Below are 27,143 nucleotides of genomic sequence, written 5' to 3' on the forward strand. Positions count from 1 at the left end.
CATCCTCCTTAGCTGAGAGTGGCTGAGGTATGTTCCTCGAGTCAACGACCGTCCATAGTGGTCTCTAGATTTATCGCCTCTCTTGAATATTTTCCTTTGTCAATCTAATTGTATGAATGTCACCTGCAACCGATTGTGATCAAGCCTCTTTTCTTCTGATCTCAAATATCATGGTGAAGTCTAGCAATGTAAGTAATCTTAGTTACAACCAAGAGTGAGGTATAATTTGACTTGGACATAATGGATCCAAGAACTAATCGAGGTCTAGCTCTAAATAAGCCTACTACTAGTCCGAGAGTCTCGTAACACATTTAAAAAGCATACAAGTTTTCTAAAGTGCCAGTTTCTAGAGGGAAGGTAGATTTCATCTGACTAGACTTCAAATTAAAAGGACATGAGTTAGAAATATTAGCTTTCTGCATCTGATGCTGAAGATACTGCAGTGTCAAAGTTTTGTCTAAACCTTGGTTTGTACATGAGGTCACGGCAAGCTTCATGCCTGTACTTGTTTAGATATGACATCTGAAATTCTTGCATACTTGAATGTATTTCTTTTGTTGCATTAATATATAGATATTAATAATGGTGCTATTGCCGAAATTTGACTGAAAAAGAGAGCCGCATAATAATTAGAAAATAAAGAATATCTTAATTCCAAACAATAAAAGAAGGTGAGAAAGGTAAAGTACGTGTATCAAGGATAATAATATTAGTCAAATATTGCACACAGTTTTCTTGTTAAAATCGCTGTTATAATCGGTTATGTTTTGCTGTTATTAATCTCCGCAATTCTTCTAACTCTCCAATATCTTATTTTCGATTACGTTTTGCTGTTACGCGATTTTTAAGTACGTCACTGCAAAAGGAGGGTCGGATGCGCATCCGCAATCGCGTTAACCCGCTAGTAACTTTTGGATATGGATTCGGATCTTTTATATGTGCGAACCCGAATTCAAAACCGTGTAGGATCCCTAATCTTCTGTTCCGATACTTATACCCTTGGTTTGCTCCATTCACGATAGCTGGCTTCAGGAGCAAGACGATTATGGCGGAAGTGGAAAGGGCGAACGCTGCGACTCAGGAATTGGAGCAAGGAGGAGGCGAGAAGGTCGCGAGCCGGACGCCTCACCGACTTGAGAGGAAGTGGACCTTCTGGTTTGATAATCAATCGAAGCCCAAGCAAGGCGCCGTTTGGGGAACTTCCCTCCGGAAGGTGTACACTTTCGACACCGTTGAAGAGTTCTGGTGGTAAGATTTCTTATCACGATCTAGTTTCTTGTCGATCGAATCTGATCGGATCTCGGTATCTTTCTCTTGTTCTCATCTGAAAGGTGTGGTTTTTCCCTGCAAAATCCCTTATTTTCTTTTTTCGAGGAGGTTTTGTGGTAAGCCAGTTTTGATTTGGATGGTTTTGGTGTAATTTTGATAGGATGCGTGAATTAGGCGATCTTTAAGTTGACCGAAGCAATGGATATTATACTGATCTCTTAATTGATTCTTGTTTCTGCGTTTTTGTTTTTCAGTATACTTAAATTTATACTGGTAGCATGGCGAATTTTCTTTTGTAATTTTTAGGAAACTACATAGAGAAGCAAAACTGGATGTATTGGCGTATATTAAATAGATTTTAGGTATTCACCTCGTGCAGACTGTACGCTTTTATTCTTCGATGGGTATAACAAATTAATAGTATAATGTGAAACTCGGTTATAATCTGTGGCATGAAGGTGTAATTTAACCTTACTTTTATTAATCAATTATTGTTCATCTATTATGGTCCAACTGTTTTTTCTTTTTCCTTCTTCCTTCTCTTTCTTTGCATTATCCAGGGATGCTTTTCATCCATCAACATATTCAATAGATTTATCAGTAGAAGAAGCATTATAGATGATCAATAGAAAATTGAATCCTGAAGAAATGTATTAATTTGTACATGAGTAAGATGAAATAGGAGCAATGAGAATGGTTAAGGGAAAGGTTTAGCACTTCTCTAGCCACTGGTTTGCACGCTTACAAATCAAACTTTCTTTTATATACACACATATAATCATATACAAATAAATCTTTGGAAAAAGTTTTAGCAATTCTCTAGCCATTGGTTTGCACCTTGTGAATGTTAACATTAAAATTATAGCTTAAGGTGGGGAGAAATAAAGTTCTCTCCTTTGTCACCTCAAGATGAGGTATTTTTTGTACTCTAGACATACTCAATGGCTGCAAATGCATCAAATCCTTTCCTAAAGATTTAATGGAATGATTGTAGTCTAGCACTGTATAGATTTTAATTCGTTATGAGTTTGTTTAATTTGTTTCATTCTCACCTTACATTTCACCTTTTATGTGGCCTTATTAGGTGCCGTCTATACTGTAGTTGACATTTGATTCTATTCTGGCTGTAGCTTGTATGACCAGATATTTCGTCCCAGCAAGTTGTCGGGAAATGCTGACTTCCATTGTTTTAAGACGGGGATTGAACCAAAATGGGAAGATCCTGAGTGCGCAGATGGGGGCAAGTGGTCTCTTGCATGTAACAGAAAGGATACTCTTGACACCATGTGGCTAGATACGGTGCAGCCTTGCTATCTATTGATTCTATATTTTAATTGATTTTGTATGTGCATGTTCTGTCTGTACTTAGTGCAATTAATAGCTCTTATCAGTAGTTCCAATTATTTGCATTCTCCTTTCCTTTATGTACTGAGTAATTAGTGACAAATGATATTTCATCATACAGTTGATGGCATTAATTGGAGAGCAATTTGATGACAGCGAGGAAATCTGTGGTGTTGTTGCCAGTGTGCGCCAGAGGCAGGACAAGCTTGCTTTATGGACTAAGACAGCAAGCAATGAAGCTGTTCAGGTATATAGTCTTGTTTGTCTTAAATGACTATATTGTTTTTGTTATAACAAAGTATATCACTGCATATTATATTCTTTTGTGCAAAAGCCAAGTCATTTAGTCTATTTTCTTGGTTGGCATGTGATGTTGCACGGTTGCACCAAACTGCATCATCTCTTTTTTTTAAAACCTTCACTTTTTTTTTTTTTTTTGGTTTCTATTGGAGTCCAAAATGCATGAGATCGTATTCTTTAGATTTATTTCTTATGTTTTCTTACTATGCATTTGAAATTTTAGTGTTTATTTACCTCTCTTTAGGTTTTTCTACTTATATTTTGGAGAGATGATGCCTTATTATGTCTTAAACGTTTGAACTATGGACTAGTGCTTGATTCTGTTATTCTTTCTTTTTTAACTTGTTATCATTCAGAAAAGATCACTTTTCTGTAAGCATGCCTTGGTTCAATCTTTAGTTGTCTTGCCGAGTCCCTACAAATAGAAATTGTAGAATGTGTTCAGGAGGAATTAATGATTCCTCTAACTCATTCTGTACGAGTTTATGGTGGTATTTCCTCATAATGTTGTTATAGCCTTCAAAAAGTGTATGAGTATTGTCATGAATCAGGTTCTGTAGACTTAGATGGTGTTAAATATAATTTATGAATTTTTTTAATAGGAGAGAACATGATAGAATTACAATATCTACATGGTACTATAGATAATAATAATAATATGAGATGCATATAGCTTGTTTGTACTTTTACTATCAAATTACCTCTCAATATAAATTAGATATCACATGCCTTTGGGAAATATTTTGAGCAGCAATGTTTTTACATGAACTATGGTATATTTACAATGTCTTTTTTTTGCCTTTTTGGTGACACTTCAGTTGAGAATCAAAATAATCACTGCTGCATGAGCACTTTGGATTCGTTTTCTTTATCTTATTTTGAGAAAAAAGCATCTATGCCAAGTTTTGCATAGATATGTTGGATGGGTGAACAAAATGGGTTTTTGCTGGTGCAAGAAAAGGGGAATAACTTGTTAAAAGCAAGCATAATTTTCTTGCAAGATTTTGAAATCTCTTATTTGGATCCAGTATGAGAAATTTCTCAAGTTTTAGAAGTTACTAGATGTACATTGAATATGAGATTCTTTCCTGGAATTAAAACAAATTGAGGAAAAGAAGTTAAAAGCAAGGTTCCCAGTATCGAAATCGGGATAGGTATCGGCCGTTCAGAAAAACGATATATATCAGCCATTTAGTTACTTGTAACGGATTTGATTATTTTTTAATTACGTAAAATTCTAAATATTATCTTAAAATACAGAATTTTTTTGAAAAAATGAATAAAAAAATAAAAATTACTCACATATGAAGCTTAAAATTTTAATAAATGTATTGACTTACTCAAAATTCAAAAATTACTGCACCTGCAGCAGCACTAGCTTCTATTGCAGGTGCATATCCGCTGCTGCTACTTCATTGCACCAATAGTAAAGCAGCAGGAAGAGAAAGAGAAGGGACTGAGTGTGGAATTAAAAATTGAAAAAGAAATTTAAAAAAAATTACTTGAGGTCGCCGAAGGCCGAGGTTGCTGAAGATCTACTTGCTAGTGGAAGAGGTAAAAAAGAGAGAAAGAGAGAAAGAAAAGAGAGAAAAAAGAAAAAGAGAGAAATGGAACGAGCGTTGGCCGAAACGGTTGATACCCTAGCTAAAGCTAGCCAACTGGCTGATTTTAGCCAGGATTGGGATTAGCTAGGTGTTTCGGCAATCCCACTCAGGATCGGCCGAAACTGGAAACATTGGTTAAAAGTGATTTAAAAAGCATAATCGTCTTCCAAGATCTTGAAAGATCTTTAGGTGAAAGTTTCACGTTGAACAAGATTCTCAAATTTTAAACTTTAAGCTACTAAATTCATTCTAGTCTAGAATTGTGTTATGGAATTAAAAGCAAAAGAACTGCAAAAAGCTATAAGTGAAAACATTAGCATTTTTTCAAGGGATATTTAAGTCATTTATGTCTCCAAGGTCTCCAAGGTTTGAAAGGTTTGCATGAGGGGACATTCAATTTAACCATGGATGCCGATTAAATAGGAGTTGAGTGTCTTATGTCAATGTCATCAACCAGTAATTGTGAATTATAATAATTGCCTTCTGCAATGAGCCCAATAACAAATAACAATGAAATTTTTAGTGAATGACTTGATTATTAGTGCTATGATCTTTTCTTTGTGGATTTGAGTGATCAAAATGTTGCAAATGATTCATCGAGTTTTCATGGTGTATGCCAACGACAAAGCGTAACTATTAGGCAATGAAAGTGTACGAGGTTTGCAACTTCCAGTTTTCAAATCCATGGTTAGTAGGATCAGCTGATCTCGGTCCAGGCCGATTCGAACTCTCTATTTCTCTCTTTCAATCTTTCTTCTCACTTTCTCTTCCTCTCTCTTTCACTCTTTCACTCTCACTCTTTCTTTCTCTTTTATATTCCTTACCATATAGCAATTATTTTTCTTACGGAGAGATCTAGTTTTGGCGAACTCTGACGACGTAGATCCAACTCCAGTGAACTCCGGTTTATAATTGTTTAATATTATTTCTTTATTTCCATCTCTTTTTTTCATTTTTTTCGCTTTCTATCTCTTATTTTCTCTTTTCTTCTTCATTGCACCATAATTTTTCTTTCTTTTATTTGGTTTTCTTCCATTAGCTCTTTCTAATCTCTTCTTCCTTTTAGTTTTCACTACACTATAGTTTTTCTTTTTTTTCTTTTTTATTATTTTTTCTAAATTTTAAGAAAATTTTCTGCATTTTTTAAAATATTTAAAATTTACGTAATTAAAAAGTCCGATCCAATCCAAGTGATCGATACGGCTAATCCAACCGATAATTATCATTCTGTTTGGAAGACCAATCACATTCCCAATCCTAATATTTTTGAACCTTGATCAAATCATTTATAAGATATGGAAGAACCTATCAAAGTGTTCCCAAATCATGTGCAAGACATTCAATTGCCTATCACATCGATTGGCATATCTTTTATAACAAAGTGGTAAGATCGACATTTATCATCCTTATCACATTAGATAGAGTGGTAGAATTGGCCTTGAAACAAGCTGACCTGAATCTTCTACATAGTGTATTGCCTATCCCATTTATTGGCATGCCTTTCTAATGGAGTGATGATACCAATGTTTGTGATCCTTATCACATTAGATAGAGTAGCAGACTTACTCTTGAAACAAGCTGACAGGAAACTCTTATGTAGAGTATGTAGAATGAAAGTAATTGTTACTGGGTTTGATTAAAAAAGCATAACACCCAGAATGGCATAGAATCTAATGAGAAATGAGATTTTTCACTTAAAGAATGGCTAACAAAAGACATCGAAGACTTGCGTTTAGTAAGGGAATTGCAAACAATGAAATTCTTCAGGAAGATGAGTACTATTGATGGACCAGCACTAAGTACGAGGAAAAATTGCAGCATTTGATTGATAAGGTGGAAGATTTTTAGAACTGTAGATAGATCTATAACTGATTTAGATAATCTACTGAGCTTCTATCCTGCATATAAAGGGCTGTCTGAGCAGAAACATTAGTCTTTTTTGGTCCTTTTTTCTTTGATAGATATTGTTGTGTCAAGCTCAGTAAGATTTTCGCAGAAGGTAACTTTAATTGACGTAAGACCCATGCCTATCTTAGATTGAATCCCTGCTGCATCTTGGTGATAAACAGTAATTTAGGAGAGAAAAGCATTCACTTTTATCAACCTTACTTAATGATTTAATCTTATTTTTCCTGTCATTGTATTGTACTGCCAAAAAATCCTTCTCAACTCCTTTGGCTAGGTCTTCACATCAATACTGTGGTTCTCTGGTTTGTACTCATTTTAAATTTCTCTGGATTTGTGACCCTCATATACCGAGGGGATTCTCAATTTGGCTCCTTTTGCCTTTCTGAATTGGTTGAACATATCATAATTATCCTTGTTATATAATCATTGGAAAGTTAGAACTTTTGTAATGTTCTAACAATGGGATTTTTTTTCTTGAATTGACAGTTAGGTGTTCTGAAGTTTGTTGTCAAGCTAAATTATCCTTGTTAACTTCTATTGTTGAATTTATACAGATGAGCATTGGGAGGAAATGGAAGGAAGTTGTCCACTCCAATGATAAGATTGTATACAACAGCTTTCATGTATGTCTTCTTGGACATCCAAAGTATTCATGATGTTTTAGAACTTAAAGCCCGCAATGTATTATGATTCGTGGAAATTGTCATTCACCAACTTTAGTATTTAACGATTCTACCCAATTAACCAAAAAAAAAATAATGAAAAGGACAAGGAAGCTGCTATTTGTTTAGTTGTACTGATCCTATATTTTCTTTCACTAATAGTCTTCTGGCTATTGCAGGATGAATCCAGAAGAGATAAATCAAGTCGAGGAAATGTACGATACAGTGTCTGAGTATCTCGTGAAAAATATTGGGAAAGATGTGCGAGAGGTGTTGTTTTGCAGGTTCTTGATTTTCTTTTCCTCTCGGACAAAGCTGCACCTTTTATATGAGCTTTTAGGCCCTATTAAGAACCTCTCTTGAGGAGTTTTTGTCTTCCTATGTCCTCTGAATATTACATATGCAGTGCGCAGCACATAACGTGAAATTTTACATTACCAGCTTTTTAAAGTTGTGCATGTTCGCTGTTTTCACTTACCTTCTCTCTGAGATTCAAGATATGCTTGTCATGTCATGAGGAGTTATATTTAGGAAGACCAATTGCTAGTACACCTGTTTCATGTCAGAATGCGATACTCTTTACTGGTCAGCTTTTAGTCAGATAGCATTTATACTTACCCAAATGGTCCTCCTGTCTTCGGTGATTTGTTGTTCTATGCCTGCTGTTATTAAGAGCCTGCCTGAAAGATGTCTTTTTACTAGTCTGTCATGAAGAGTGATCCTATGCTTTAATTGAGGCCCAGTCTGTTTTGAGATTAAGGAGAATCTAAAATTGTTATTTTAGATTCTTACTCTTTAAATTGTAGCTCTAGTCATAATGTTTATTTATAATCTAAAATAATGGTATAATAATTAGTTTTTAATATGATGTAAAGTTTGAGTAATATTGACTCAAATACTCTTGATTTGAGATAAGTTTAAATCTTACAAGTAAATGCAGCTTGTACTCGTAGGTATGCATAAGTACCCAATATATACTTGAGTAAGAAGAGATTAGTGGGAAAATTGAGTGTAAACTCGCAGTTTATGGAATGAAATAGGTGAGTAGTAGGAGAAATGAGATTTTATTTTTGAAATAACTATAGCCAAATCAAGAGTAAAATTATAAATGAACTCGTGTAGAATAATTTGAATAGTTTTCTAATATACGGTATGAATAATTTGATGTTTATTTTCTAATCTAGAAATAAAAAAGATAAAACAACCAGGGGGGCCACATGGATTACTCTCTCGGTCTCATTGATATAGGAGAGCATTTTGATACTCTTTATCGTCATCATCGATATAGGACTATATTATGGCCACTCACGTCGACTCGTATCACTAGAAATAAAGTATAGAATTTTACTTTAAACAGATCTAATTAGAGGGAAATTTCATTTCCTATTAAGTTATTCGTCCCAGGTTAAAAACTTTGTGAGATTGGAATATAATTACATATGTTCTAGTCTATTTGCAAATTTATAATGTATTTTGGGCATGACAAAGTCATGTAGAGAGTGCCGAAAATCCCTCGTCTGTCCCTTTTACCCACATCCTTCTCAGCACAGTCAGAAGCCAAGGCTAACAATGGAATGCAATGAACCATTATATTAATGGCAGTAAAGCTCTGTAATACAAATAACTGCTATACAACGGAAAGTTAGACAAGCCATTCTACTGTAAAATCTCATCAACTATAATTAACTTAATTATGAAGAAATCTAGTCATCTTCATGCTAAGAATCCAAGCTTTTCTCCGTTGTTCTTAGCCAATCGGATTAGCCCCTGCCGTTGCTTTCCTGCAGCTCCTACTGTCTTGCAGAACTCAGTGATAACCTACACAAAGCACAACCTGGAACCATCAAAACGTTTGCCCTCTCCTAAAAAACACTTCAAGCATGACAACCAGTATCAGTTAATGAACTTGAATTACCTGAGAGTGCAACGCAATTGCCTTGCCTCTGAACTGATTGAATTGCTTCCTTCCGATAACGTTACGAGCGGCGACAACGATCGGAGCAAACAGGCCTTTCCCTTCGTTAACATTGCCCATCCTGGGACTCGATCTGACGGGCTTCGCAGCAACTCGAACTGAGGTCCGAACCGGCTTGTTTAGAATTGCACAGTCATCGCCGGAGAATGAGGTAGCCCAATTGCCATGGAAGGTGGAGGATAGGCCTTTGTATCCTGTGGTGGTGATGGAGGTGGCCATAAGGAAAGAATGTTAATAGAAGGACTTGGAATAGACGAACAACTAATGCCTCAACTCTTCTCTTTATATGGTGAGGTTCTCTACGTAGGAAGAAGGAAGGAAGGAAGGAAGGAAGGAAGCAGGTCAAAACTCAAAACTAGAGTTTGTGTGAGTTTTGACGTTGTGTAGCTTTTTGGGCCTTGGGTTTTGAGATCTCCTCAGACCGCAGAAAGGAATGTGAGGTCGGCTTTAGAGCCGTGGGTCGATTGGACCACAAGTATTCAAAGATGTTGCTTCCCTTGGGAACAAGTGAAGGAAATTTCTAGAAGTAGCACGCGGAGGTTGTGGTTGCAGCGTCTTTGACAAGGAACTACACATATTAGAAATAGAAAACTACATCAGAGAATACGTAATCATTATTTATTAAATATATATATACAACTGAACCATCATTCCCAAGGAAATAACATAATACCATTATGGAGAGAATAATGATACCAACTAATAAGCATTTAGTTGGGTTTGCAATTTAATTGTGTTTAGTTTGTTCTTTCTCAAAGTTAGGGTTAGATAGGTGCTTTTACAATTTAATTATATTTAGTTTTCTTTCTCTAAATTAGGGTTAGGCAGATGAGAGCGCGAAAGAATTATAAAGAAAAGGAAAAAGAAACACAGGGAGCTTACTTTTATATGTAGGTTTTGAAATGCCTAGTATGGACACTGAAAGTTTTAACACCTCTAAATCTTAAGCTTAGTCGGGCACACTCTTTAGCAGAAAGAGAAACCTAAATCTAAAAAGAGTTTAAACCCACTATTAAAATAACTTAAAATAATATTAAATCAAAAGAAAAAGGTCCAATTAACCAGTTCTTTCAAAAAAATATATACTAAATCTTTTGAAAGAAAATAACATTTCTGATCACATACTCTATAGTATAACAATGAAAACTGCCAGTGTAAGAATTCAAATAATAATGTGAATGGCCACTCAAGTCTGAGTCTGAGCCTGAGCCTGAGCCTGGATAGAGTTCCCCTTCCAGGCCCTGTATCCCTTCTTCTCCAGCATCTTCTCCACCTCCTCGAAAGGCAATCCTTTCGTCTCCGGTACGAGCAAGAATATAAGTACGAGTGCGACGAAGGACACGGCACAGAACAAGAGAAACGTGGGAGCTGTGCCTAAAGCTTCTGTTAAGCTCAAGAATGTCTGCGTGACGATCAGATTAGAGACCCAGTTCGCCACTGCAGCCAAGCCACCACAGAGACCCCTGAATCGCAGAGGGTAGATCTCCGAGTTGACAATCCAAGGAACGGTGCCCATGCCAGGAGAGTAGGAGATAATGTACGCGGCGAGAGCAGCCAGAGCCAACCATCCAAAGTTGCTCGGGCAACCTTGCGTGTACCATTCACGATGACCGGCATGACATGCATCTTTTACTGCATCATTAGACAACAAGCATGCACCAGGAAGAAGCTGCATTATAGAAAAACACAGACAGATTCAGACGAGAGAGAGGAAAAAAAAGGTTTACAAACATATATATGCTTCAGTAGATGCATATACATTAGTTGGACTAGAAATGGGTAAGATTTCAAGCATGGTAAGAACTTACTTTGTTACCACCATGAGCACAAAAACCACATTCAGAAGAGGCTTTTAAGCAGTCACTGCATTTCCATCTGATGCGAGAAGCTGGCTCGAAATCAGGACATGTGTAGTTTCCAAAGAATCGAGTCTCCATGCTACTAACAGCTGGAGAATGGCTCTCGGCTGCAAAGAAGAGACCACCCAGTAATGCAAGACATGTAACGATGCCAACCAAGCTAAGCAGCATCAGCCGTCTCCTTCCAGCTCTGTCGACGAAGTAGATACTGACAATAGATCCAAATGCATTGAGACCAGAGGTTATGAGAGACAATGCCAGTGCAGTGCTGTTGGAAGCAAAACCAGCCAGTTGCACTATTGTTGGACTGTAATACATAACTGTGTTGATGCCAACAAACTGCTGTGCAACCTGGCAAAGGATGCCAGCCACAAGCCCTCTGCGAACAATCTTGCTACTAAATGCTCTCCTCAGTTTGCCAATCAAGCTACCTTCTCCAATAGATCCTTCCTCAGCTATTTCGGCTTCAACTGAGTCACGCAAACCCTCGATTTCTTTGTCGACTTCATGAGAAGGGTATATCTTTCTCAAGATGTCTGTAGCTTCTTCTTGCCTACCCTGTTTAACAAAAGAAAATTAAGAACAATTGATGATAGTGTAAAACACCTCTTGTAAACATTCAATTGATTAAAAAAATGAACCTTTACTTGATTAAGAGTTACAATATTTAATACCAATGTTAACCTTTTTATTCATTATCTTTCTTTGATGAAAATTGTCATTATAGTTTGACAACTCTCTCCCTAATAAAAAATCCTGGTTCTGATACTGTGTACGTAAGTGCTTATAAATAGAATAACCTTTCTGTATAGCCACCTAGGTGATTCTGGGAGTGACAACATCAATATGAACTGAAGAAGAGCAGGAATTCCTGCGACCCCAAGCATCCAGCGCCAAGTTCCTGGTGCCTATAATAATTGGTTAAAACATCAGTATCACTATCCATGTAAAAGAGACTGTTCCTATTTCTAATGCTAATTCTGAAATACCTTGGTGAAAGCAAGATTTATAAGGTAGGCTAAGAACTGCCCTCCTGTAATTAGTAAACCATTAGTGCTAACGAGAGCTCCTCGAATTCTGGCAGGGGAAGCTTCAGAAATGTAAAGTGGAGAAGTCATGGAAGCCATCCCAACTCCAAGGCCCACAAAGATCCTCCCAAGGATAATTATCCCAGGAATTGGTGCAGCAGCCATAATTATAGCACCAATGAAGAACAACACATCAGCAATTAAAATGGAAGGTTTCCTTCCAAATCTGTCATTCATCCAACCACCAAAGCCAGCACCAATTATAGCTCCAGCTACAGCCATGCTCACAATTGTTTCCTGTTATTAAATGTTCAATATGTTAATTACGAGATCGAGGGTGGAGATTAAGTTGAACATTATTGCTACGAAATTTCTGAGAACCTGTAGTAAAGTACTCCTTTCAACTGATTTGAAATCATCTCTGATGTATAGAAGTGCTCCAGAAATGACACCTGTTTTAGTAAGGAGCAAATGATTGTTAAATATGAGATTTTAATTTTGTTGTCTCCTACCTAAATATCCAATAGATACTTTCAAAGTTTTAATTGGGAGAAAATCCAATCTTCAATGCATTGATATCCAAACATAGAGAAGAACTGAAGGTGATATTGTTTGCAATCATCGTGATCTTTGCATATCAGTACAATGGGCTTATTTGCTTGTTACAGCTGCAATCATACAATAGTTCAGATATGCAAAACATTACTAACAGTGCTAGTAATGTTGCTATAACAGCTTGTATTACTTGACACACAAACGGTCAAGAAATTATAAAGCTATCTTGACATGCTCTGAGATTAATTTTTGCTGCTCAGAGTAAACATGTAAACATGGCATAACTACAGCCCAATTAAGAGAGTTTCATCCCACTTAATATATACACAGGTGATCATGGAAAATGCAGTGTGGTCTGCCACATTTATCACTTTCCACTAAAACTTATCATGCTTGCTACTAGTTCAGAATACACACAGAAAACTGCAAAATTTTACCTGTATCATAACCAAAAAGAAGACCACCAATCCCCGCAGAAAACGCAAGTCGTAGAATGTATGGCTGTTTCCATGTCAAATGCAGGCATTCTCGAAATTCGCTCTTGTCCGATTTATGAATAACCCCTTCCATTGCTTGTAAAACAATATGAATTTCACCAACAGATCAATATGCCCAAGTAATTCTCTGTAAGACAGGTCCCGTGACAATAATTGTGTTAACATACTATAAAAGCAATAGAAGAATAGGAAAGAGAATAAGATAAACAAATAAAAGAACGATTGTTTTAAGCAAGATATATGAATTAAGAGAACTAGAATATGGAAGTAGGAATAAATTTTGCTTTCATAACTTGTACAGATAGCAAAAGGTCGGTACAATCCACAATGTGCCGAGTGGAAAATCCAAGTATGTGAAAGAAAAGAATAGTCTCTACTTGATTCTAGTATCAAGAGTAGTATCTCTCATAAACAACAGGCCACAATCATGCATTTTTATCCCTATGGTTGTATACACCCTAAACATCTGGAAATCACAAAAATTCCAGCAATGGATAGTCCAAAACCATCCCATAAACAAATCTAAAATCTCAAACTAAGCATGAAACTTTTACCCCAGAAATGATAACAAGTAAAAGGAAAGGGAAAAGATCAAATTTTTACACGACGGAAGTAGAAAATTTTCTAGTAAACTCTAAAGAACACTTCCAGTGTAATAAAAAAAGGATAACACGAAATTTTCAATCCCTAAAATATAACGAAAACATTTCTTCTGATAGAATAATCTTCTTTGACTCAAGTTTGTTAAAATGGCTCATTTTCCTGTAGCATATTAAAGCAAAACTCTACAGAAATAAACCCCAAGGTTTCAATGCAAAACCTATCACTATCCTACCCCACCACAGTTAGAAACAACGCCCAAACACTCAAAGGTCAAACCCTTGGGTAACATATTTACATGCAGATTAAAGTAAAACAAATAAGAAAGCAACCAATGGTTATATATATATATATATATATATATATATTCCCTCTAAAGTCATATCATTGCGTCTCCAAATCTTACCGTTGTGCTCTCTTTCCTCCTCAATCTTTCGAACACCAAAAGGTAAGCAGGTTCAGATAGAAGAAGAGAATAAAGATATCCGAAGGGACAGGGAGATTAAATACAATTCACGCGAGACACGTACAGTTCATGAATAGCAATATTAGCCTATTATGGAAAACTTATAGCGATACGAACAGCAAGGTATTGCGATTTTGTGTCAAATCTTATTTCCGGATCGGATAACTATGGATAAATTTTATATCAGTTATCCAAAGAGAGATAAAGGCATTTTAACTTTTACTTTGGCTTTTATAATTATTTATACTCTACCATATATGTATATATTAATATACCTAAAATACTTCTTATTTGACTTTAAAATTTTATTCTCGATTTATTTTTATCTTAATCTAAAAAATTTATTGAGGGGTACTGTGATTACTTTGCATCTATAATTATTTTAGTTCATTAATATGGAAACTAATAGCTAACAAAAATAGCACCATAGAGTTTTTGAGATATTTAAAAATAATACAAGAAAAAAAAAACTAATATCTGTTTGATAGAATCAGACTGTAAATAATAATAAACGATATTTTAAATAAATTTTCTACTATTTAAGAGGATGCCAGACTGGATGACTATGTATATGATGTATTAAAGAAATGGCATCTGATTGGATGCCTTTTAATTGCTTGCTATATTGAAATCCTGGAAGAGTGCAATTGAGTTAATGAGATCATAATGCCACCCTTGCCAATATGGTTATGAGATAGAAACATGTCAGTCTGACACTTAACGCAGGGTAAGGGTTGTAGATAAGTGTGCCAGTTTATCCATGGACATCTCCCAAGTAACTTGTTTGGCTGTTTGCTTATGCCAAATTGTTAATTGGAAGAAGCCTCCTCATGGGGTTGTCAACAAGTGAACGTGGACGGCGCTTTCCATCCCAGCGATCAAAGGGCTCGGATTTTTTTTTTAAAATTATTTATGAGTCCGGTGATTAGATATAGCTATCTGACGCTTAAGTTCCAAACTTTTAATTGTCTAGTCTAAACTTCAAATCATATGTGTCGTTAAATAATTACTCCGAATCAAATATTGTTGAGATCAGCTCCAGCCATTACACTGTCGAACTGTTTTTCCAAACTAACCGTACTATCGAACAATCAACTGTATCGAGTCAAGCAACTAAACCATCAAATAATCTCTACACAATATTATTTAGAGTTAAAGTTAAATACATAACATTCTTGATCATGAAGAAGATACTTATGAACTCTACTAAAATTGGATAGTAAACCAGTAACTCGAGACTTAGGCCCTCTAAATCTAACTCTCCGCCTAAAGGAGAGACCTTTGGCCTTGCTTCGTGCTATGAGCCTATAAATAGTGCTGCGGATAAGACGCCTTGCTAAAGATATATATATATATATATATTATTTGAGCGAGACTTTGAGATAGTCATCAACGCAGTTAATCAGCTTGACAATAATCCTTGGTGTATCTAGAATATCGTTGCTCAGTGCTTTCTGGTTTCTGTACTTTATACTCGTACTTATAGAGAATGTAACAAAGCCAAAGACTGAGCAGCTCATCGAAGTTGGTTGAATAGTTATTTTGTAGCCTGAGGATAATAACTTTCTCGGAGCTGATTTCCTTTGAAAGAGTTATATAAGATAGCTGGCATAGCCACTCCATTTTAAAATGCAATTTAATGTGTTACTTTTTTTTAGTTAATTAAGATCCACTAATTAAAAGACAAGTAGCCCAAAAAATTATAAGTTGCTACCATGCCTATTACAAAGTGCCAAAGCCATCTAAAACAAAGAAATAAGAGGTTAATCTGATATGATTTCTCTAATGTATCTATAATCTCACAACAAATGACTCCTCTGCCAACCCACACATAGAGCAGGTATTATTATCAAAAGTAATTTTACTGTACATATTGTTAATTGGTTGTCTATATTATTAGAGTATTTGACCAAATTAAATATTTTCATAAACTTATATGTTCAAATGGTTGTCATCAAACTTATTATCTAGAAGGATTTATTATGGACACCTTCCACTTGACAGAAACTCTAAATTTGTATAAAATTCTAACCTTATCAGCACTTTATTCTAAATATAAAACAGCTAATAAGCTCTAGCTATAGAAATTTTCTTTCTTTGGAATAGAATAAACCTTTCTAGTTTATTTTGGACATGATAATATTATGTAATAACTATCATGTCCAAAAAATAAACCCTGGTGATAAGCTTACTTAGGTGATCTGTGTCGGTATTTAAAATTCTTGAGGGGGGGTGGCTTTGATGGGGATATAAAAAAGAAATTGCACCAGCCGGGAATCGAACCCGGGTCTGTACCGTGGCAGGGTACTATTCTACCACTAGACCACTGGTGCTTGATGAAACATTTTTATTTTAAATCAGTTCATGGTTAATATATTTATACAACAGTTAGCCTATGACTTATTCATGGTTTACCTATAATTCTCTCTCCACAATCTTGCCTACACTTTTCCTTCATCAGCTACTTGCATATATTCTATTGCATGATTTTTATTTCGTCCTCGTGGCCAAGGAACAATTAGCTAACAACAAATGGACAGTGATGAGGAATCCAATCAATTGATTTTGACACTAAATAAATCGACACAGATACATCAGAGGAAAAGGAAATAATATTCACACGAATCTGCATTTATTAATTAATATCATTGACAGGATCACTTCAGATTGAGGGCTATGTCAACAGATTTCAGGAGATCACCCCCTCTTAGGAAAACAATGCATGCTTAGCTAGCTCCAAAAGGATGATTTCCGCAAACTCCAGTAATTATCAAGGAGAAAGGCCAGAGAGGCCAAACATCACCGTCGTTCTTTCAATAACAGGTGCTTAGCTCTGCCATGTAAAGTGAAGAAAGACCCAATGAGTAAGTCAGAAGCTTTTTTTTTATCAGCTGGGCATTGCTGTTTTATGTGATACCGGATTTGCAAACTGGACACGATGATTTCCTTCTCAGCCATTGGTCAATGCACTGCATTTCAGAAGGTGGATTAGCCATCCAAGCAAGATCCCTTCAGACAAGTTATGTATGATGTCAATAGGTTTGATGCCGTACCTCTTTGTGGAACTTATGCAAGCATGGCAGATGACGAATGGTATCTCCGATGGAGGGTTTCTCGAGGCAGACTGCACATTCTTCGACATTATCCGACTGCCCCCAAGTAAATATGGTAACAAACACTATTAGATTTCAAACTGGAAGCGAAAGGTAACCAAGTGGTAAATAATATAAAGAAGAACTGCACCTGGACTACTGATTGAGGTAGACTGTTGATCTGACTCTTCGAAGCACCAGCATGGTTATGATTGTTCTCATCCAGTGCCAATAACATCTCATAATCATTTCTAAAAGAACAATTAAGAATACTTAAAATGAGATGCCTTAGACAAGGCTTTACAAAGTTATGTTGCTCATTTAAAATATCTACAAGTTACAGCGAAGTCATTATAAGTAATTAAATAATTATCATAAGATTCAGTAGAACATGCCAAAGTTGCCTAAAGTCTAAACACTGTATTGCACAAGTCCAGATAACCACTGAGAATGACCTCTAAGTATACTCAGCCAGTTATAATCAGATACATGTCTGCTTTCAATCAAAGCTCTCCTTGTTTTAACCACCTCTAATCAGACAAAATGCACACACATTGAAAACTAGCTCAGCTTATACATGCCAATCTCCTTTAAGTGATCCTTCACCTACTAAAAATTCATAAGTCCTTTTATTTTGCAAAAGTTGTTGTTGTTATTACAACAAAAAATCCTTGGAAGCACTCCAATCTCAGTGGAAAACCCATATCTTAAAGAAAACAAAGAAGCAGAAAGCTATCCTTGTATACATCCTAACATTAGAAAAGGTTAAATGCCTTGATGGACCATTTACTTATTTTTAGCTGACCAAAATTGCAACAATGGTTATTGGCCAGGTGTAAATATTCATAATTATGTAAGAATTCTTTATTATAAATATAGAAGAAAGTTAATTATGTAAGAATCCTTTATTATAAATATAGAAGAAAGCTATTAATTGTAGAAAATGTTTATCTCATATATTATCTTAGCATTTGCAAAGAGGTGGCTTCCATCAAAATATTTACACCTGAGCTTCATTTCAGATTTATATTTCTCTTGACAAAATAGAGATATTTTAACTAATGAGCTTCCAAATTGCTTGCAGGTTATTCCTCCAAAAATGTTCTCAACTAAGCAACAGACTGCAGGTACCAAAATATCACCTTTTGAAACATGGTCAGAACCAATGAGATTGCTATTTAATCATGAAAACAAATGTAGCTGAACTGAACTAAAAAGAGTAAGTAGTATACAAAAGTAGCAGTAAGACTATTAATGGCATATTGCACAGTCCAAACTGCTAAGTCAGTTGAACTAATTTCTAGACTTCTAGTCAGTAGTGAACTTCTAGGCTAAGTCTCTTCAATTGCACGAGAATGATAAAGGGGAGATCAAGCGGGAAAGAAGAAAAAGAGCATCTGCAACATGTGTTAAGCATATCAAGATTGAGGTTTTTCAGAAGCTAACTGAATAATATCGTGCTGCAGAAAGGGTAAATCAATTTCAACTAAATTTGGAAATCGAATGAGCAACTATTAAAATTAAGTAGTAAAACAAGAAAGAGTACTTACTCATTAAAATCTCGTTGGACCTGCAGGAAATCAGGTACTTCCATGTTACTATAAGAATCAAATGCAGCTTCCAGTTCTTCAAACCAGTTAAGTCTCTGCAAACCATGAAAAAGATAAAGAAAAAACATGCAAGTGGATGGTTATTTAATGGATCGTTTAACTCCACTATGCTATTCTATTAGTCAAGGTTCATGAAAAAATTAAGCAAGAAAGTTTTAAAAAAAAGCCTTAACTCTTTCAGACTTAAACTTTCATGCTTAAGCAAGTGTGTAGTTTTTCTTTATAAGAAGCAAGGAAGCTTGCATTGATCAAAATCATTGCATAAAAATGCAGAAATTGGAGATGACAGGAAACAATGATGTCTTAAATGCAGAAATAGTGTATTAATAATATAATAATTATAAAAGCAATACCATAAGTACATCCATCCTTGACCAGTCAGAGCCCCGCATAACCTGTGCCATTCTAGTCGCAGTTGGATGTTGAGCATGACTTGGAAAATTAGATGAAGATGATGCTCTTGTACGTGAATGTGCATTTGCTGCTCCTCTCTGAGGAAGAACAAGGAGAATATGTATTTATATTGAGAAAACGAAAAATTCTAAATATTAGAGATCTGACATAAAGTACATTGAAAGTTCATTTGTAAAGGCATAACAAGTAAATAACTGTTAGTAGTTAAAATAATTAACATAAAAATTTGTGAGGTTAGAAACTGGCTATTCCAATTCTGATTAACTTTTGCCTACTATTACTATTCAGCCATTCAAAAAATTGCTTAATTCATAGCCCTGAAAGAAAATGTTACATCATACATAAAAGAAAGTGGTGTTTATTAATAATGACTTGAAGGTTACTTATCTCTTTCACAAAATACCAACAATCAAGTGAATCTTCTAGCAACCTCACCCCTGACAACCTCATGGAGAGAGCTTCAACCGCTCTTTCACCTCCCAAAAAGCTAAGTTGGCTTGACGAGCGCAGATGAGGAAGCAGGAGCAAGAAAACAAATAATCTCTTTCTTTTCCAATTACTTTATTAAGTTAAGGGGCAAAGAGAAGCAATGAGCTTTCGTTTTGCTGCCCCCATCAGAGGACGGGACCTAGCTGATTGATGTCATAAGCTATCTTCCTCGTATAGCGAAATCAGAAGTTCACGCTCAGCGTGAAGGAAAGCACTTCTACTCTCTCTGAGCTCTCCATACAGTGGCACATCACCAGCCTTGCCTTAGTTCTCTTCTCGTTCAATGCTGTCTTTGAAGCGCTAAAATATGATGAATAGAAGGAGATCAGAAAGATAGGCGGACGACTTGACCATAAGGTCGGATGTTTCCGTGAGCAGTAAGCAGCGAAGCTCCCCTTTTTTGGGGGGAAAGCTGGTGGCCCTTTTGGCGAATGGACATCCAATGATATTACCATCTTGAAGAGATCATAGCATAATTCAATTAAAGGAACAAAAATGCATCCATGCTTTTGATATATACTTTCTAATCATCAGTACACAGATATTTAATATTAAGAGAGAACACATTGAAAGTTAAACATCAATAATCTGATTAAACCTTTTAGTGCACTACGCTTTTGTTTTTGCAAGAAATGAACACTTTGTGTTTATAAGCAGTGCGTACCTATACAACTTATGATTATCATAAGTAGAACTTGTTTGCAAATAACATGAATAATGATCCATCTTCACCAATGTGATTTTACACATAAATATGATGTGAGTAGTTGAAGTAGATTTCCTAAATGTTATCTATAATACGTTGGACAATGGTGGAGCACAGAACAAAAGAACTACTCAAATCAACAGATTGGTCAAATCCAAGGCATGTAAAGGGAAGGTAGTTTTGTAGTCCAAACAAGTTAGTAAAAGGAAAATTCCAAGATTCCCAAACTAAAGTGACTAGAGGGAGAAAAAGTGACACTGCACATCTCCAAGCAGGAATTAGTGTGCTTGTCAAATTAACCAAACGTTCTCTCTAAATAGTGCAAAACTACAATAAGGGAGTTCAAGACTTAATCCAAGTGTAATTGGCCAACTGGCTTTCAGAAATCAGAACCAACTTAAAAGGACCTATGCTCAGCGATACCACAGATCAAGTGGAGTAATTGAGAAAAGCCATGACCGTGTCATATTGATATTTAAAGGGGAGAAGAGAGAACAGAAATAGAATGATAAGATGTCCCTGTAGCCTAACCATCCAGACATCAAATCCTTCAGAGGAACTTTATGGAGATAATGAATATTTTTTTCTAATTGAGGCCAAGATGGTAAAGGAGTTAAGACTCTTCCCAATTCTCAGAATGAGCCGGACAGCTTATGGGTTCGAAGAATTTGATTTATGTAAAAAAGGATCTTCCTAAAATTGAACCTTTATAACCTTTAATAGGTTCACTCCTTTCCCTAAGCTCTTATTTGGTAATTAGAACCATAATCTATAAAGAGTAGCACTAAATGGAAAAAGGTACGACGGTTATGAAAATAACACAGAAGGATTTACTTGCTAAGATGTTACAAGGTAAATGAAGTAAGCTGGAAGATACAACATAAAACAGACAACTTCACAACCAATAATTAAAGACAATTTCACAAGATGCACTCATTTCCAAATAGCAATAACACTTACAACATTGTTTTGATCCTGCCTTGCAGCTGAAGATGTACGTTGAGCCTCTTCTTCCCGCTGCAACGACAATGCTATAGATGCATCAATCTGTTCAATGACAGTGACAAGACAGTTAATGGTAATAGTGTCATCATGCCAAGCCGAAAATCTTAACTAGAGTAAAAGGTTCAAAAAGCTATGAAATCCAAATACATAATCTGGGACATTAAGAGAGCCCCAACTAGATAAGGATATAACATATACAAAAGAATGAAGGAATGGCAATTTTAACCTCTTCTGTACGTGAAACTCCAGGTGATTCATTATAGAACTGCTCCTGAAGTTGACGAGCTAATACCTCATCTGACTCAACCTGCCTAGCCCTAATACCAGAGTCATTGGATATTCCACCACTTTGATCTTGAGGAACAAAATATGTATCTCCTGGGTAATCCATCTCATCAACTTCTATTACAGCTCCTAATACAGTTCTCTGGTGTCTAGTATTACGAGTTCTGGTCGATCTTGAATTAGTAGGCTTCCATGATCCAAGATATGAGATTTCTGGGTCATCAAAAGAGCTGGAGCTTTCACCAGGACCATTATTTTTACTCTTTCCTCTGATAGGCCTGTGACTTCTTTTCTGTGAGCTTGACCTGGATAGCGGTTGCATTGTGATTGGATTTGATCTATGAATGCAATTATGTGATGGTTATGAATTAGAATGATAATAGTAGTGAAAATTCAAAAAAAGAAACAATGGAATATAGGAAAAATATCATCATGATTACAAACTGCTGTCAAAATATAACGAAGATACTATGATGGAAATAAAAAATTTAATCCACACATCGAAGGAATCACCCAAATTATCTTGGTTAATGGCAGACACAACAATTCATTGACATACTATTGCCATACTTATATCAGTTAATATCACCATGAAGATGGATGCCTTAAAAAGTTGCAACAGCACATAGCATGGTAAAGCCCAAAATCACCATGATATCTGCCACTGCTGCCACCATGAAAATCTTTAGAACAATGTTAAGTTGTTAACTGGTAATCAGGATTCAATCAAAGTTTCATAATATAAAGTTCCACGGTTCCAGTGGTAATGCAAGAGAGCGGGAACCTACGAGTCGGCATCATATTGGAACCCTTAATATTAATCAATAGAAAGTCATTGAACCTGGCTGGTATAATATGAATGCCACTTCTCATCTATGCCAAAGAAAATAAATGGATCAAGACCTGATTACCACAACCAGATAAAATGTGTTCTCAGATAAACCACTTGTTTTGAACTTTTAATAATTAAAGGGAAAAAGTTAAACTTAGCATACTGCCCCATGGAAAATAATCATAGGCAAGTATTTGTTAATGTTATCTTTAGATGAAAGTTTAATCTGATGACAAGAGCCTCTTGCTTATAATAATTTCTTCATGCTAAAAGTAATTTTAAGACCATTTGTATGTGCACAGTTTAAAACTGTGCTCGGTATTCAGTAATTCTATAACCATAAATTTAGAATAAAATGCCAATTTATCTTCTGTGGGCAATCACATGAAAGACTTACCACCGTTATAAACCACCACAGTTTCCTAGGCAAAGAGTTTACACAATCAACTAACAGGAGGCTGGAAATCTTGGTTTCCAGGATATGATCACAATTTCACAACTAACAAATATGCCAAATCAGAAAATTAGAAATGAACAAGTATATATGAAACTAGACAAATTGTATACTGGAACCACAAACGGGGAACAACTTTGATGTGCAACTATAACATAAAATTAAATGTCACCTATGAAGAGCATCATTTAGATTTCAATCTACGACTTTATTCAAGTACCGAAAACTCAAACAGGAAAATGTTCTAACCAGGTTATATTGCATCTAGCTGAATCTCTAAAAAGTAGTAATATGCAACATATCTTGGTTCTTGATAGTGTGCCACAATGACAAAAGAAAGTGATAATGTGATATCACAAGCAAAATATAACTGTATACTCTGAAAAAATCAAATACATATGCTTCCTTATTATTGGACGGGCATGACGTACTGCATGGAGCTAAAGAATTGACGTTGGCATTGTAGAGTTCAAGCACAAGGCTACATTTTTTTCTTCTTTAAAGATACTAGAAGTCATATAGCACTTGTAGACAAGAAACAAAAAGGGTATTATGATTATCTTTCATAAGGGATATCAAGTAAGTGGATTAAAATGGGATACCTAAAAAGGAGAAAGAGTTATACATACTATATATGCAAATAAAGGAATATGTATAACATCCATTATGTAAGAGAGATGAGTCAGAATTAGGATCTACCTGTTTGATAGAAATTTTGCTTTATCATCTGGCATACTGCTTGACACATTATCATCTAAAATTGCTTTTCCTTTCTTGTTATCACCATGTCTTCCTTCAGACTGAGGATTGCCATTATGTATTTCATCTGGTTCCCCACTGGGAGGCACTTCAACAACCCTCTTCCCCACCTCATCCTCTTTGGTTATTCTGCCAGTCCTAGTCTCTGCAATGCTATCTGAAATGATGACTCCATCATGCATCACCCTTGTCTGTTCAGTTCTGTGTTGTGAATTCTTGGACAAATAAAGTCCATTTCTTTTATCTTGATCACTGATCGGAGGAAATGAAGAGTTTAGCCTTACATAAGCAGAGGAAAGTTCCTGTTCACCATCCCTGTGAGACTTCGTAATACCCTTTTCTATATTACAAGGGGATATACAACCATTACGCACAAGCCTTCTCTGGCCCACATGCCTCTGAGGGCTAAAAGTTTGGATAGGGCTTGATAGTGCTTGTTTAGATGGAAAATTTGAATCATTACTATAAACAATGCCTTTTCCTTTATTGTCAACAAAGTCCAATCCAGCCTGAGCTTCATTTTGCAACTCCGTCTTTGCTTCCTTACAGATGTTAGCCCTGCTCTGGCTTCCAGAGCTACTCACAGATCCTGCACCAAGAAATTCAGCATTTCCACAACCTCCCTTGTCCCGACTACCCTCACCTTCATTGCTCGAGTATTTGCGAATCTTCCCTCTTGCATCCTTATGTCTTATGGAACTGGAAGAGGGAAATGGTCTCTTCTTTGCCAACTTCATTCCATTATCATTAGAAAAACCTTCTTGTCGGACTTCAAGCGGCTTACCATGGTCTGACGTTGGTTTGACTTCAAGAGTTCCAGAGAGCAATCGTGCTAATCCTGCTTGCTTGAACAGCAGTTCAGTATCATGAGGTGTGGCACTACTATTAGCCACATTGCCTCGACCAGAGTCCCCAAGGTGGCGAGCACTATTTATTCTCGAGAGATTTATCCTTCGATGGGAGGACAGTGGATCCAATTCTACCTCAACAACATCTCTCCCAACAGAAGGGCCAGAAGACACTTCAATTGACCGTGCAATTCTATCAGGTGTGTCGGGAACTTCAAGAACCAGATCAGGATTCATGTCGACCATGTTCTCTAATAGATAGTTACTATAAGCACCAACTAATTAAATCCTAGCTTCACAAGTCACCTCAAGAATGTCTTGCAAAGAAACCAAAAGCAATTTTCTCAGAACAGCAAAACCCTAAAAGAACAAAAGTGAAGAAATCAAATTATTATAATAAGAGAGCCCGGATGAATAAAGGAACTTGCTTGAAACCCTAATCAAGAAAACTCATCCCCATTTCGTTGATCTATCTAGATCTCACTAAGAAGAACCCAAGAATATCTGGAAATTGATACTACTTTGCATGAACAAATCGAACCACGTTTAAAATCGAAAGAAAAGATAAAGAGTGCCACCATACATTCCACACCGAGGATAATATGCAAAAGAATAAAATATAATCGATCAAAAATAGCAATGAGTGTGCCAAAAATTTTAGAATATATGATCTCAACCGGCAACTAAGCAAGGAAAAATCGCATCAATTACAAGAAAAGAAATTGAACAAATCAACGGAAAGCGATCAAATAACAAGAAAAGATACCTTTTTGGGCGTAATTGCGCGTCGACTTCAACCAAAATTCGCGTTCTAGAGGCGGATTAGAGGCCGAGAGAGAAGTTCAACTCGTGCGCTGCCATCCGTCTCCTCTATCTCCGTTTCTCTCTCCTCCTTCCATCGGCTGCAGCAATAGCCGTTGGCTGTCCGTGCATCGAGATTCGCGAAGAGACCCTAATTTCAGCTGCTGGATACCGAACCGAAGCGGTATTCACGCAATGAAGTTGACATTGGCCGTCAGATTAGTGGATCAGAGCTGTACACCTAATAGATGGAAGCCAACAACCCGTTAACCCGCCAAGAGTTGAGCTCTCAAAATCCATACCTCCTGATTGTCTATTTGCACCAGAGTTGACTATCCGATCAGACCTGCCTTTGCCTACCCGGCTCACCCAAAAGCCCAACCTGATCAAAAATCCAACCCACATCTCTGCCTCCGCCACCGTACTTCGGCATTTTCATCCTCCACCGTTCGTCGCGTTGGCCACGCCGGAACACCCCTCTCATCTCAGCTCTCGAGGTCGTCGCCATTGAAGACGACGCATCTCATCATGCCGCTCTACTAGTTTATCTTAATAGCAAAATGACCCACGCATATAAGATGTGTTTGCTTTTTATGACAAGCAAAAATCTAATGGTGTTTGTGTCATTAGGGAACACTCATATAACATGATTCTCTGTTACCAACTTAGCACTATCTTATTAGCCATGTATTGAGAAGTCACTATAGATGCACATCTTGGGGAATTATGAATTTTGCCTTGAGAAAAGAGGCTAAAATGTTAGAATGAAAGCCTCAAGATAGAACGAAAATGGGTTTTCACAAGAGCTATGATTCAGAGGGATTGGTAAAAGGCCAAATAATAATAATAATAATAGCATTACCCAAGTAATTCTCAATGACATCATTGGGGTCCAGAGATATAAAAGAAATGGAATTTTTATGCCGTCGAGCGAGTGCAGTTTAGTGAAAAAGAAAAAGAAAGTGAATGTTCTTATCACAAGTTGAAAGTCAATTTACAGGCAAATTGGTGCACTATTTACATTCAATCTGATGCAAAACATCATAGTAATTACTGTAGAGAGAGACTAAATTACCCAAAGTCAGCCCCTCGGTGTAGTCCTTTATATCTCCTAGAGATGCCTACCATTCGAAAGTTTATCGGCTACATTTCCAGTCTGCCAAGGCTACTATGATTATAGTACAAAACGTATCTTTTTAGTAAGTGTAAGCGCACATTGATATTAGTCAAAGCGTTATTCCCCAAAATAAGCGTGCAAATGTTGTGAAAAATATTATGAACTCGATCATATTCAAATCGGTACAATTCAACCTAAAAAGGATGATTAAAAGTAATATCACTCAAATTAAGAGAAATCCTCAAGGAAGCATGATTAGATCCTAGACGAACCAAATAATAATTTTGCAATGTGAACATAATAGCGCCATCAAGTTGTCGATAGCACCTGACCACTGGAGAGACCTTTTTTGCAGGGAAACTTGCAAGTCAAAGTTTGGGGGGAGGCGGGCATCGACCCAACCTTATGAGTATTCAGACTATAACAATGGAGATGAATAGTCACTCACTTTGATAATGAAATTTTTCCAAAAGATGATCCCGAATTGGGTTAATCACATTTATTAGAAGTTGACAATAGGGTAGCCTAGGAAGTTGCCAAATAGAGTGTAGCGCCACTTTGTTCTACTCTGTTTTATAAGTTCAGGGTTGACGATGACCTAGTTAGAAGTGCTCTGCTTGATGGAGTTAAGCTGATCCTCAAAAATGAAACCCGAAGGAGAGAA

General features: G+C 36.3%; 3 protein-coding genes, 1 long non-coding RNA gene and 1 other non-coding gene across 6 annotated transcripts; 1 reads left to right on the forward strand and 4 right to left on the reverse strand.

Annotated features, from left to right (window-relative positions):
- The first annotated feature begins 1,005 nt into the window (after nt 1-1,005).
- On the forward strand, nt 1,006-7,562 carry LOC140764052 (eukaryotic translation initiation factor). The gene is made up of 5 exons (XM_073102502.1): nt 1,006-1,248; nt 2,400-2,568; nt 2,735-2,860; nt 6,980-7,048; nt 7,267-7,562. Exons 1-5 carry the CDS (start codon nt 1,046-1,048, stop codon nt 7,318-7,320), a joined length of 621 nt encoding a protein of 206 aa, XP_072958603.1. The 5' UTR covers nt 1,006-1,045; the 3' UTR covers nt 7,321-7,562.
- A 1,095-nt stretch (nt 7,563-8,657) lies between these two features.
- On the reverse strand, nt 8,658-9,625 carry LOC140763308 (uncharacterized). Its single transcript, XR_012104813.1, has 2 exons — nt 9,003-9,625; nt 8,658-8,905 (listed from the first exon to the last, which is right to left on the reverse strand). It is a non-coding gene; the product is annotated as an uncharacterized lncRNA (long non-coding RNA).
- Nucleotides 9,626-10,132: 507 nt separating this feature from the next.
- Nucleotides 10,133-14,147, reverse strand: LOC140763537 (probable inositol transporter 2). The gene is made up of 7 exons (XM_073101766.1): nt 14,008-14,147; nt 12,942-13,128; nt 12,331-12,401; nt 11,911-12,246; nt 11,722-11,829; nt 10,871-11,479; nt 10,133-10,731 (listed from the first exon to the last, which is right to left on the reverse strand). Exons 2-7 carry the CDS (start codon nt 13,072-13,074, stop codon nt 10,249-10,251), a joined length of 1,740 nt encoding a protein of 579 aa, XP_072957867.1. The 5' UTR covers nt 13,075-13,128; nt 14,008-14,147; the 3' UTR covers nt 10,133-10,248.
- A 2,182-nt stretch (nt 14,148-16,329) lies between these two features.
- On the reverse strand, nt 16,330-16,400 carry TRNAG-GCC (transfer RNA glycine (anticodon GCC)). Its single transcript has one exon. It is a non-coding gene; the product is annotated as a tRNA-Gly (tRNA).
- A 268-nt stretch (nt 16,401-16,668) lies between these two features.
- Nucleotides 16,669-25,792, reverse strand: LOC140762343 (uncharacterized). Of its 2 annotated transcripts, none has more exons than XM_073100079.1 (9): nt 25,328-25,792; nt 23,654-24,878; nt 21,610-22,006; nt 21,339-21,425; nt 19,123-19,260; nt 18,710-18,804; nt 17,311-17,410; nt 17,121-17,216; nt 16,669-17,036 (listed from the first exon to the last, which is right to left on the reverse strand). In XM_073100079.1, the coding sequence occupies exons 2-9, from the start codon at nt 24,805-24,807 to the stop codon at nt 16,974-16,976; spliced, it is 2,130 nt and encodes a 709-aa protein (XP_072956180.1). In that variant the 5' UTR covers nt 24,808-24,878; nt 25,328-25,792; the 3' UTR covers nt 16,669-16,973. The 2 variants fall into 2 exon arrangements, with proteins under 2 accessions (XP_072956180.1, XP_072956179.1); XM_073100078.1 differs by having other exon boundaries at nt 23,654-24,921; nt 25,328-25,791.
- Between the last annotated feature and the right edge of the window lie 1,351 nt (nt 25,793-27,143).

Source organism: Typha angustifolia, chromosome 7 (genome assembly GCF_048772165.1).
Source record: "Typha angustifolia cultivar Huaian chromosome 7, ASM4877216v1, whole genome shotgun sequence".
NCBI lineage: Eukaryota > Viridiplantae > Streptophyta > Magnoliopsida > Poales > Typhaceae > Typha > Typha angustifolia.

Coding starts and splice junctions, on each gene's coding strand:
- LOC140764052 (XM_073102502.1), top strand. CDS start 1,046: ATGGCGGAAGTGGAAAGGGCGAACGCTGCGACTCAGGAATTGGAGCAA. Junction 1,249..2,399: donor ACCGTTGAAGAGTTCTGGTG/GTAAGATTTCTT, acceptor TTCTGGCTGTAG/CTTGTATGACCAGATATTTC. Junction 2,569..2,734: donor ACACCATGTGGCTAGATACG/GTGCAGCCTTGC, acceptor TTCATCATACAG/TTGATGGCATTAATTGGAGA.
- LOC140763537 (XM_073101766.1), bottom strand. CDS start 13,074: ATGGAAGGGGTTATTCATAAATCGGACAAGAGCGAATTTCGAGAATGC. Junction 12,247..12,330: donor AAAGGAGTACTTTACTACAG/GTTCTCAGAAAT, acceptor ATTTAATAACAG/GAAACAATTGTGAGCATGGC. Junction 10,732..10,870: donor GTGCTCATGGTGGTAACAAA/GTAAGTTCTTAC, acceptor TCTATAATGCAG/CTTCTTCCTGGTGCATGCTT.
- LOC140762343 (XM_073100079.1), bottom strand. CDS start 24,807: ATGGTCGACATGAATCCTGATCTGGTTCTTGAAGTTCCCGACACACCT. Junction 19,261..21,338: donor GGCAGGATCAAAACAATGTT/GTAAGTGTTATT, acceptor GTTCTTCCTCAG/AGAGGAGCAGCAAATGCACA. Junction 17,411..18,709: donor GTCCAACGAGATTTTAATGA/GTAAGTACTCTT, acceptor TTGTTCTTTTAG/AAATGATTATGAGATGTTAT.